This window comes from Amphimedon queenslandica, unplaced genomic scaffold, assembly GCF_000090795.2.
Source record: "Amphimedon queenslandica unplaced genomic scaffold, v1.1 AMPQUscaffold_12923, whole genome shotgun sequence".
Lineage (NCBI taxonomy): Eukaryota > Metazoa > Porifera > Demospongiae > Haplosclerida > Niphatidae > Amphimedon > Amphimedon queenslandica.
Genome location: NW_003546841.1, coordinates 42,967 through 54,783, shown reverse-complemented (window position 1 = coordinate 54,783; position 11,817 = coordinate 42,967). Strand labels below are relative to the sequence as shown.

General features: G+C 34.9%; 4 protein-coding genes and 1 long non-coding RNA gene across 6 annotated transcripts in view; all 5 read right to left on the bottom strand.

The window, feature by feature from the left end:
• Positions 1-758: 758 nt before the first annotated feature.
• Positions 759-2,667, bottom strand: LOC105314423 (rab9 effector protein with kelch motifs-like). Its single transcript, XM_020002396.1, has 5 exons — positions 2,618-2,667; positions 2,016-2,564; positions 1,666-1,838; positions 1,402-1,596; positions 759-1,085 (listed from the first exon to the last, which is right to left on the bottom strand). The coding sequence occupies exons 1-5, from the start codon at positions 2,643-2,645 to the stop codon at positions 855-857; spliced, it is 1,176 nt and encodes a 391-aa protein (XP_019857955.1). The 5' UTR covers positions 2,646-2,667; the 3' UTR covers positions 759-854.
• A 63-nt stretch (positions 2,668-2,730) lies between these two features.
• LOC109586226 (transcriptional adapter 3-like) lies at positions 2,731-3,967 on the bottom strand. Of its 2 annotated transcripts, none has more exons than XM_020002402.1 (4): positions 3,768-3,967; positions 3,272-3,349; positions 3,044-3,172; positions 2,731-2,890 (listed from the first exon to the last, which is right to left on the bottom strand). In XM_020002402.1, the coding sequence occupies exons 1-4, from the start codon at positions 3,768-3,770 to the stop codon at positions 2,783-2,785; spliced, it is 318 nt and encodes a 105-aa protein (XP_019857961.1). In that variant the 5' UTR covers positions 3,771-3,967; the 3' UTR covers positions 2,731-2,782. The 2 variants fall into 2 exon arrangements, with proteins under 2 accessions (XP_019857961.1, XP_019857962.1); XM_020002403.1 differs by having other exon boundaries at positions 3,272-3,343.
• Positions 3,968-5,256: 1,289 nt separating this feature from the next.
• LOC109586227 (uncharacterized) lies at positions 5,257-6,039 on the bottom strand. The gene is made up of 3 exons (XM_020002404.1): positions 5,858-6,039; positions 5,718-5,789; positions 5,257-5,666 (listed from the first exon to the last, which is right to left on the bottom strand). Exon 3 carries the CDS (start codon positions 5,623-5,625, stop codon positions 5,293-5,295), a length of 333 nt encoding a protein of 110 aa, XP_019857963.1. The 5' UTR covers positions 5,626-5,666; positions 5,718-5,789; positions 5,858-6,039; the 3' UTR covers positions 5,257-5,292.
• A 62-nt stretch (positions 6,040-6,101) lies between these two features.
• The window catches only part of LOC100637226 (uncharacterized), a 26,739-nt gene continuing 21,023 nt past the window's right edge, over positions 6,102-11,817 (bottom strand). The window contains exons 5-13 of the mRNA XM_020002397.1: positions 8,477-8,669; positions 8,042-8,248; positions 7,772-7,870; positions 7,595-7,663; positions 7,362-7,481; positions 6,788-7,303; positions 6,676-6,741; positions 6,312-6,490; positions 6,102-6,255 (exon numbers count right to left, since the gene is read on the bottom strand). Coding sequence (XP_019857956.1) covers positions 6,106-6,255; positions 6,312-6,490; positions 6,676-6,741; positions 6,788-7,303; positions 7,362-7,481; positions 7,595-7,663; positions 7,772-7,870; positions 8,042-8,248; positions 8,477-8,669 — 1,599 coding nt within the window. The 3' untranslated portion in view covers positions 6,102-6,105. The remainder of the gene's footprint in view (positions 6,256-6,311; positions 6,491-6,675; positions 6,742-6,787; positions 7,304-7,361; positions 7,482-7,594; positions 7,664-7,771; positions 7,871-8,041; positions 8,249-8,476; positions 8,670-11,817) is intronic.
• On the bottom strand, positions 10,801-11,640 carry LOC109586228 (uncharacterized). Its single transcript, XR_002186888.1, has 2 exons — positions 11,011-11,640; positions 10,801-10,957 (listed from the first exon to the last, which is right to left on the bottom strand). It is a non-coding gene; the product is annotated as an uncharacterized LOC109586228 (long non-coding RNA).

Sequence of the window (11,817 nt, the reverse complement as noted above, 5' to 3'; positions counted from 1 at the left end):
CAGGATCACGTGAGCGCATTATGCATCGAAACCAACCTAGTTTTCCGGGAACTAGTTAATTCGTGGTTATTAAGAGTGAAATTTGAATTCCGTAATGGAGATGAATGGAGATTGTTAAAAATACTTTGTGGGACTTTCTAGGCTATACCCGGCGGTTTTATGACAAGGTATTTAGCTCTATAGCTACTTCTTAACATCCTACAGTGGACTAAGACGTTTTTTATGGTGCGCATCTGTTAGTTTGAGAGTAATGGCATCCTGGCTTAAGATCCCTTTGTTTTAGCACGCCATAACTTTTTGAAACATAGATATAAGCACTAATAGATGCCTTATTCCACTAAAGACCCTTGAGAGGTAGCTATAAAGGCTCCTACTAGCCTCCTTTGTCGTCCGATGTAGTTGCTAGAGTCCCACAAACTTTCTCCATTCATCTCCATTACGGTCACCAGTTCCCGGCAAACTAGGTTGGTTTCGATGCATAATGTGCTCACGTGATCCTGTTTCCAATCCTGTTCCGTGTATAATATCTATGGTTTTGCATGCAGATAGTGCCAGATACCACGTGCATTGTCAAGACACGTGGCACTATCATCACAAAATGGCGCTGCTTTGTTTCTTCCAATTAAAATATCTCTCCTAGTCTCCTACAGCAGTTGGTAGACAGTCTAATAAGCATGGTAACTTCTCAAGCAGAGATGCTCTGTGGGATCCTTTATAAGATCTTTAAAATTTCGTATGTTGTTAATTTTCAGACAGGAACCACTGTGCGAAAACTTGATAAAATACATGAATTTTTTCTGTCTGAAAATTTTCTCCTATGAAAATTACCAGATATACGGTACTTTCAATTAATACTACCTATAATAATATAGTAGTAATAATATAATATTACCTAGTTCTACTACCATTGTGATATTTCGATCAGTGATAGGTTCATTAACCCATTCCATTACTCCTCCTCCTACATCTTCCTGTTCATCCTCCACATAACCTCCTACTATTATCAGGAACACATGATTAGGATCAACAACAAAAGATGCTACAGTATGACTGAATCTACCAGTAACAGAATGAGGTAGAGGAATCTGTAGAAAATAATAAATAGAATAGATTATACAGCGTACAGTGATACAAAGCTGTGAGATAGTTTGACATAGGTGGCTATAGGGTTAGCATGTAAGGGCACTGCTCAACAAATATTTTTAAATCCTGAAGCAAAATAGTAAAACAATAATTAATATTTCACACTAGCAAAAGTGATGTGCATTGATGCACATTAATCATGTTTTCAAATTAATGTGCATCACTCTCACTTCACTTTCAGAGGTGGATTGATGTGAAGTGATGCAGTGTGACCAATGGCAACAAGAACACAAAATGATACATAATGCATTTTAATACCTTCATCCAATTATATTGCTTTGTGTCTAATAATAAACATTCATTTACTAGTTCATTATCACTATCCAGTCCACCAATCACTACCAGTGTAGGTGAGGTAGAGACACCATTGATAATAGTACTGGCATGAGAGTCTCTTCCTTCAGGCCACAGTCCATCATTAGGTACTGATCCTTGTTTAAGATACTCCCAGTTCTAGAAATAAAATTAAATGTATTATTCTTACTGTTAATGGCTTTATTATACTGATAGTGTATAACTTACTATTGTATGTTGTGATAATTGAAACAAGTAGATATCGTTAGTAGAAATATCTGCATCACCATCAGTCACTACTCCTCCATACATAATTCCTTTATTATGACTGATCCTTTCAATTATAAAACTATCAGTTGGTGGAAAACACTGTCCACTGACAGATAGAACAATCCATTGTCCTAAAAATTAATTATCAATAACTACAATTTATTTCTATTATGCAATACACGTACATGTATGATAAACAGTACCATTATACCATTGACTATAATTAACTATATGTAATTCTATTCCAGCATCAAAATATTTTAAATGACAATACAATACCATACCCAGCAATAAAATGAGTCACTTACCACTGGACAGGTTATAGATATTCTGTTCATTAGTTCTAAGATGATCATCAAGACAAGGTATATCATGGTATTTAAACTGATTGTGCTGTGTAGTAGTTGATTTAGGAGCCAGTCCACCAATAACCAGTAACTGTTGAGGTTCACCTTCACTTCCCATTGCTATCATACCACCATAGCCTTTCTTAGTCACAGAATTGTCACCAGTTGGTTGTAATTCTTTCCACTGAAGAGTTAAAGTATCTAAACAGTTCAAACTGTTATGGTAGCATTTGCCGTGGCCACCGTGGCAATAACCACCAAAATAATAAATATTATTATTAATGGTGGTACAGGAGACTCCTCTGATTCCCAGTGGAGGAGTACCACTAGTAGGTTGAGAGGACCAAACACCAGATAATAAGTTAAACGCATCTATAGCAGAAGTACACTCTCTCTTTCTAGGAGAATCGAGGGACGCAGCTAATCCTTCCTGGTCCCCTCCCCAGCAGTACAGGACCTCTCCTACTACTGCAGTTGTGTGTTCATACCTCCATCCAAATAGATATTGACCTATAGAATACTGGTAATGAATATTTAAAAGAAAGGGAGTGGAAGGAACTGACCTGATACCGAGCCTGAATTTCTATCCATCTTTAGATTAGATGCACCGATCATAGATATTGCACCTATCACGTGATCCAGCTCCACCCAAGAGGCATATAAACTAATTAGTCGATTTACATTGTGCATTCACAATTTCACATAAAACTATACAAACAAAAATAAAATCAAACTAGCAAGTGTTGGGATAGTCTTTGTCTTTTATCAAGACACCTCTGAGCACTCTCTCTTTCCTTCTGCTTCATTGGCTCCTTCTTCTTCCTCTGCCTATAACTCTACAACAATACAATCAGGCCATAATAATTATGATCACTTTAATATTATTATACACAATAATACTGACTATGAAGTCTATTCTATTCTAATACAAGCTCAAACTTTTCCTGAAGGAATTCCTTTAGTAACAAATCATGATATCATATACTTACTGAGAACACTCTTAGCCATTCCATGACCTCCTGGTCAGTTTCTTGGAGCTGCTTCCTAATCTCCTCACGTCTTATCTCAGACTTAGCTAATGAATGAAGCATCCTCTTCTGCTGCTGATTGTATTCATGCTATAGAACAAGATTAAAGAAGATACACACACAATTAAAGTACATTGTATATGATATAAGGTAGTGAAGAAATGGAAGATAATTTCATCACAAACTTACAACAACTTTCAGCTCATTTTGTGCTTTCATTAATTCTTTAATAACCTCATCTTCATCATCAGAACTGTCCCTCTGTGACTAACAGGAACAAAAAAGACAAATATATACATGTACATGTATTACAGTAGGTACATATGTACATGTATACACACTCATGTCATTTACTGTTAGTATTACTGTATAGCTCCAAATTGAAGCTAATGAAGCTTATAAATAAAGCTATTAACAAACAACAGGTTCATAAATGTAATAATTATTGTATACATTGTAACACACACATGCACTATATAGCGAAAAAATTTTAAGAGCTATAATTTTTTGCGATTCTTTGAAGATACGCAAAAATTAATTCAATTTATTCTGGTGCAAGATGGAAGATGGTATAATTTCATGAATATTAAATTCATGAAATATAGATTTTTAGGTAAATAGGGAAATTCACAGTTATCAAAAATATTACGCTATATACCGTACACTCTTCCTCTCTCTCTCTTACCATCAAGTGGCTGATGTTTAAGTCTCAAAATGACACTCGAAGGATAAAAAATGAATCTAGAAATAACAATAGGAAATATTATACATGTAGGAACAATTCACCTCAAAGTGAGTGACAATTTTAACATAATTTTGTTATCTCAAAAGTAGGTACATAAAATTTGGTAATGGTTGGTATTTGTAATTTTTGACAAAACTTGGCCAAAGTCCCTGTATACTAAAGTACAGGACTTTGGCCAGATTTTGAAGCTATTATAAAAATTTAAATTCATTGGAAGCAGCTCAAACTTTCTATGCAACATAAGAACAGGTGTTAGAAAAATTATAAAAATGGAGAAATCTCTACTTTTCAATTTCGGTGAAAATTGGCCCAGGACCATGTACTAAAGTATAGAGACTTTCGCCTGATTGGTCTGATTCAAAAATTTGTAAAAAATCCAAAATTGATCAGAATTGGTTCAAACTTCCTACGCAACATAAATACATGTATGTGCATCAGGAGAAATTTTAAAAATGGAGAATTCTCTTCTAGCCATTTTTGACAAAATTTGGCCAAAGTCATTGTACTATAGTACAGGGACTTTGGCCTAATTTTTGAGCAACTTTAAAAATTCCTAAAAAATCCAAATTTGATCGGAACTGGTTCAAACTTTTTATGCAACATAAGAACATGTACGTGTATCAGTAAAAATTATAAAAATGAAGAAATCTCTACTTTTCAATTTTGGCAAAATTTGGCCCAGGACCATTTAAAGCACAGAGACTTTGGCATAATTTAAAAATTTAAAAAAATCCAAAATTGATCAAAATGGCTTAAACTTCTACACAACATAAGAACAGACATGTATACACATGACATGCACAATAATTCAATTAGTTATAATAATGTATATCCTCCTTAAATAACTCTACATTTACCTGCCCTCAGTAATCACAATGCTGATCCAGGGTATTAGACTCATTAGTTCCATAGGCTCCATGTCCCCCCGGCCTAGCCTCACTAGCCAGACCATTCCCCAGCTACCACCCAATGACTGTAGGCTGGTCTGGCTACCAGTGGCTAATGAGACTTACCAACCCTCAGCCCCTTTAACTCCATTAGGTTCACCTCTATAATGAATCTTATTGGAGTATAAACTTTTGAATGAACATGCACTCAATATTTAATTATAGTTATGATAATGTATATCCTCCTTAATTAATTCTACATTTACCTGTCACCAGTAATCACAATGGCGGGTCCAGCCTGGGTATTAGTTCCTTAGGCTCCATGAGTTTGGCAGGAGATGCTGTTTTGTGCTCGGTTTTGTTGCAGTTTCCCTCCATTTTATTGATTAAAATTTATGAGCCACACCCACTTAATTGAAATGGAACTTTCTCTTTGAATTTCAAAAAAAGAACCAGAAGAATGGAACATTACATTACATCAGGAGTCCATAATGTTGGGACTCCTGATTACATAAATAGAGCATTTTAAAATACAAAATATAACATTAGCTACAAATTAAAATCATTTAAGTGCAACATCATTTATAATTAGTTCTAACTCTTTTCACAGACTGTTCAAACTGAAGTGTACCCTCCAGTGCTGTTGTCCATTTTTCCCTCAAGAGATTAGCAACAAATTCTATTGGTCCCCCAACACTAGACAGAGCCTCAAGATACTTCACACAATGCTTCTCTAGGTCAGACTTAGAGTTCAATAGATTCATTATAGCTAGGAAACTTGAGGCTATGGCATCATAAGTTGGTGACTTCTGAACCTGCCGGGTAATAATTTTAGCTTCAAACAGTTTGTTAGCAATTTCTTTAAGAGAACTCTCCAAAATATCTGCATAATCTGAGTGATTCTCATTCATAACTTGCTTGATGTTTTGTTTAGCTGTTTTAATATCAAAACCTACAATACCAATAGTCAATAGTTAGTCAGTAACATGTTGAGTTCAAGTACCTCCTTCTCTTCTTCTTTTAGTTAGTACTGGAATAGCTTCATCTTCATCACTGCCACTACTGCTAGGAGCAGCTATAATAGATACAATGTACGTAACATATATTATTTTAAACATTTTATAGATGAATAACTTATTGTACCTGCAATAGGATGAGCTGTTCTTCGTGATCTGTGAATACAAAATGAAACAGGATCAGCCACACCCTCTACTGGTACAGAGTAGTGTAATGTAGGAACAGCATCAGGTGATGAATAGATAGATATGGGGCAAGATGGAGGAAGAGAGTAATCTTCTTTACCAAAATTGTAAATGTCCTCTTGATATAACTATAGTATGGATAACAGATTGATGAGACAATCAATATCTGTGGTAATTATTACCCTGCAATTAAGGTTCTTTGTGAGGTTCAATAGTCCATCCTTTATAAGATTTCTTTTGTGGAGCATTTAAATTCAATTCAACAAAACCATTAGGAGATGCAATACAGAAGTATTCATGAGGTCCTCTTTCAGCTAGTGAATGTTCCTTCTTAATAAACTATACACAAAATCCATAATATATATCATGTACCATCCCTGAAAGTATAGACTTACCTCAAGAAGTGCATCCAATTTCTTAGCAGCAGTAAAAGTGACTAGATCCTCTATACCTTTTTCTTCATAATAAATCAGTCCAGCATATGTTGTAGCTTTCAATAATTCTTTAGCTATACTTCCAGTACTAGCTGATTCTTGCTGTTGAGACACTGGATCTTGATGTAATGCACTGCTACCTGTAACAAGTAAGATAATAAATAAACACACTTAGTGAAATGAACATAATCATAGTAGGAAAACTTTAGCAGTTGCATGCTTCATGACATGTAACTGCAAATTTAAAATAAAATGCATTTGTAATCATAGAAAAGTCATCAATAAGTACAACAAAAGTTTCATGCTATGGCACATTAAAATTTACCCCCAGAACTAGATGACAATGAGCTCCTTGTCCTCATACTGGGCCCTGCAGGTTCTGATATGGGATCTAAATAACAGCAACATACATGTAAGTAATAACCATGATTACTGACCAGCCAAATTAGATGAAACTCCTGATGAGGAACTGGTACTACCTCCTCCTCCTCCTCCATCACAGCCACAAATAGATACAAGACAGAACTTCTCACGTTTAATTGATCCATACCAACTATTAGAGCTAAACTCTCCTCCCTCAACTATTGAGAACTGGTAAGGAAGACTGGGTGCGCTAATGGGAGCTATAGCAAACTGTAAGTATTGTGCAAGATCTGGTCGTCCTGTTAAATCAACGCAGTGCTGTATCTCTAACTTGAGTTGTTTGAGGAGAGGCTTTGAGAGTGATACTGCATACACAGCACTCACTAGGACAGTATTAGGAGGAAACTCGAACTGTCCTCCTACAAGAGCAACCACTGCTGCTTCTACTGTCTCAGAGGACAATAGGCTTCCTTCTTGTACTTGAATCCTTAGACCATATTTCTCCCAATTCATCAGTTGAGGTTTGTCTCCTTGAATTAAGAACATCTTCTTCTCTGCTACCTGGACATCACTCAGACATTCCAAATTATCTGTGACATTAAAAGAACAAATTATAAAAAATTAATTGGTGTCTTAAATTAAACTTACCCATTGAGGGGATCATGTAGTTAAATTGTACTCCAACAGAATTAGTTCCTTTGATGCTAAATTGATCATGTTCGTGTAGAGTGACATCAATCTTCTCTTTCTTTACAATCACTTGATCTTCTACACATAAAACGATAATGTGTATCAATTTAATGCAAGATAATACTAAACAGCTCGTAAAAAGGTTAACATGATGACATGACATATTAAAAACAGCATGTTCAGCAGCTGACCTAAAGGAATCTGTTTCTCTTTAATATCCTGATCCTCCAGTTCAATGACTTTAGCTCCATACACTGGAACTACACAAACAGAATAATTGTTTTAGCTTATGAAAACATAAAGAGAAGTAAAATAAACCAATGCAAGCCACATACACTGTACATGTAATCATGATCTATTATACTTACTTTTAGCGAACTGCACTAACTGCTTCTTAGTTTCCTGCAGTTGTGTTTCAAGTTTTTGAATTATTTCATCTTTTTCCATAAGAGCAGCAGCAGTAGAAACTAAAAATATTTTTGATAATTATTAGCAATGTACATGTACATGTATGTACAATTATATGTACATGTAGTCAACTAGTCATGTACATGTACTTTCTTTAATAGAACTGTATTAAAGTGATACATATACATGTAGTTATGATCTTTAAAGTAATGGACTAGTTGTAATTTTACCTGACAATGAATGAGTCTCACATAGTGCCTCCCGAAGTGATTGGTTCTCATGATGTAAAGACTCAATTATAACTTGAAACTCTTTCACTTTATCTGTCATGTGTATATACTTTTCAATTGTTCTTTCTTTTAGTCTTTGTTCATACAATAAAGGAATATTAAATGAATCTAATACTAGACCCACTGACCATTGACCATCATTAAAAACTAAGGGAGAGAGGGAGGGAGAAGGAAAATGAGTAAGTGATTGTAAGTGAGGAAGAGAAAGGACAAAAAGCAATGACAAAATTACACTTTTGAATTTCAGTAAAATGTATTATTCTACATAAATGATCTTAATAGTGGTATTATTACAATTATTAATTTTTGCATCATGTTTGCCTAGTTTGAGGTTATGTATACAATTTTCCTAATATAAATAAATAATAACCTTACCTAGTTCTACTACTATTGTGATATTAGGACCAGTGACAGGGCTGTTAACCTGTTCCATTACTCCTCCTCCTACATCTACCTGTTCACCCTCTACACAACCCCCCACTATTATCAGGAACACATGATTAGGATCAACAACAAAAGATGATACAGTATGAGCATATCTACCAGTAACAGAATCAGGTAGAGGAATCTGTAGAAATTAAGAAATAAAGTATACAGTTTACGGAGTGATATTGGTATCAGTATAGGATGGTGTGATGTACTGTAGGTAGTTGTACGGTTGGCATTTAGGGGCACTGTTCAACAAAAATTTCAAAAACTGAAAGCAAAATATTATTTACAGTTAATCAAAATAATGAAAAACAAAATTTCCCTTCTGGTCAGACCAAGAGTGGATAATTATTTAGGGAGAGTATCTAACTTGCCTATAATTATGTTTATTAGTGATGGGCGATTCTGAGTCCGAAGTATTCGATCCTTCGATTCCAAATGGAATCATACTCGTATCAAAAGAGAAGTAGGAATTGTTTGAAACAATTCTGAACTAGACCACACCCAACCACACCCTTTAATATTAATAATAGTTAATTAATCAGTAGTTAATATCTCAATTATGGCTGTCATTGATAACACGTGGCTTTGCACATGTGTAGATGTAGCACTTTCATGGAATTGGTATTTGATTCCATCAATTCCAGTCTCAAAAGTATTTGGAATCAAAATTGAATGCAAATTTCTGGATTTAAGACCTATATCTCCAGTCTGAGGATCACACAGTGCGAGAAACAAGCAGGAGCAGACAGGAATATGTTCTTCTAATGGTTGGCTATTTCTAATTTGCAGCCTTCTGACTTGGAATTAATTAACATAAGGACGTACGAATGGCTACTTGGTGCTAATCACCATGCTATGTAAACATACGCGCTGTACCTGTATCACAGATTATAGGCGGGTTAGACACTCTCCCTAAATAATTATCCACTCTTGGTCAGACTTATTTGCTTGAACAATATACCACAAATCTTCAGTCAATTCACATTCACAATAACAATGACTGGTACATGTATAATGACTCCAATAATTATCAATACCTTCATCCAATTGTACTGGTTTGTGTCTAACAATAAACATTCATTTACTAGTTCATTATCATTATCCCGTCCACCAATCACTACTAGTGTAGGTGAGGTAGAGACACCATTGATAATAGCACTGGCATGACAGTCTCTCCCTTTAAGCCAGAGTCCATCATTAGGTATTGATCCTTGGTTAAGATACTCCCAGTTCTAAAAACATGTATTATTCTTACTGTTAATGGTTTTATTATACTGATAGTGTATAACTTACTATTGTATGTTGTGATAGTTGAAACAAGTAGATACTGTTAGTAGAAATATCTTTACTACCATCAGTCACTATTCCTCCATACATAATTCCTTTATTATGACTGATCCTTTCAATTATAAAGTCACTAGTTGGTGGAAAACACTGTCCACTGACAGATGGAACAATCCACTGTCCTAAAAATAGTAATCAGTATGTTAATATTCAGTTCTTGTATGCATTACATGTATAATAAACAGTACTATTATATTATTGACTATAAATAAACTATGTTAATTCCGACCTCATTATTATAAATTTCTACATAATACAATGAGTCACTTACCAGTGGACAGGTTGTAGATATTCTGTTCATTAGTTCTAAGATCATCATCCACATACGGTATCTTAACATATTTAAATTGAGGATGATACTGCATGGTAGTACCTTGTCCACCAATAACCAGTAATTGTTGAGGTCCACCTTCACTTCCCATTACTATCATACTACCATGGCCTCTCTTAGTCACAGAATTGTCACCGGTTGGTTGTAATTCTTTCCATTGAAGAGTTGAAGTGTCTAAACAGTTCAAACTGTTATGGTAGCAACTGTCATGGCCACACCAACCACCAAAATAATAAATTAATGGTGGTACAAGAGACTCCTCTGATTCCCAGTGGAGGAGTACCTCTAGTAGGTTGAGAGGACCAAACACCAGATAATAAGTTAAACACATCAACAGCAGAAGTATACTGTCTCTTGGTATGAGAATCGTGTGACTTATCTTTATGCACTTATCATTTCTTATGCCCTTGCTATAATTGTATCAGCTCCCATCATACATGTACATAACTCCATTCATTCATGCACTAAGTTATTTATTTATTTATTTATTTATTTTTTATTTTTATTTTTTTTTTCATTTTTTTTCTTTTTTTTTTTTTTTCTGGTTCCTGGTGAGTTTACCAGGTTACCATCAGCACTCTAACTCCCTGTGTTTTCATTCTACTATTGTGCTGTAGAGTTTATTAATAATAATAATAATAATAATAATAATAATAATAATAATCCTTCCTGGTCCCCTCCCCAGCAGTACAGGGCCTCTCCTACTACTGCAGTTGTGTGTTGAGACCTCAATCTCAGTTCATACTGACCTGTAGAATACCCACAATCAAAATTTATAATAAAGGGAGAAGAAGGAACTGACCTGACCCCCCACTACTATTATCGAGACTTCTATCCATCTTTAATTTTATTTTAATGCTTTTTATTCCCACCTACGACCTACCTATCACCTGATCATCTAGCCCCACCCAACAGTACTGGAGGCCCGAGGGTTCCTTCTCCTTTCACTTTAGCAGCAGTTATCTCACGAATACTAAACCTGCAATTGACTCAAAATCTTCAATGCATCCAGTTAAAAGACTAATAAACACAATACCATTTTCTGTTTTTGATACAGTAAAATGTTCTTGAGTTGTAACTGGTCTCAAACTTCTTCACCTATCATATTTTATAGGCAACTAGGAGTCTGCATACACTTCACAAACAAACAATAAAAGCAAGAATAGGATCTTCAAGTGACATCATCACATGACGCATGAGCAACCTCATCTGATCTGCAGATCTGATCTAGGCATGGTGAAAAGCAAGGTGTACTCGACATTATTGTTGTATATAAAACTATGCAAACAGAAAATCAAACTAGCAAGTGTTGGGATAGTCTTTGTCTTTTATCAAGACACCTCTGAGCACTCTCTCTTTCCTTCTGCTTCATTGGCTCCTTCTTCTTCCTCTGCCTATAACTCTACAACAATACAATCAGGTATAATAATTATGATTATTAAAAAAACTTTAACATTATTATACACAATAATACAGACTATGAAGTCTATTCTATTCTATTACAAGCTCAAACTTTTCCTGAAGGATTCCTTTAGTAACAAATCATGATATCATATACTTACTGAGACACTCTTAGCCATTCCATGACCTCCTGTCAGTTTCTTGGAGT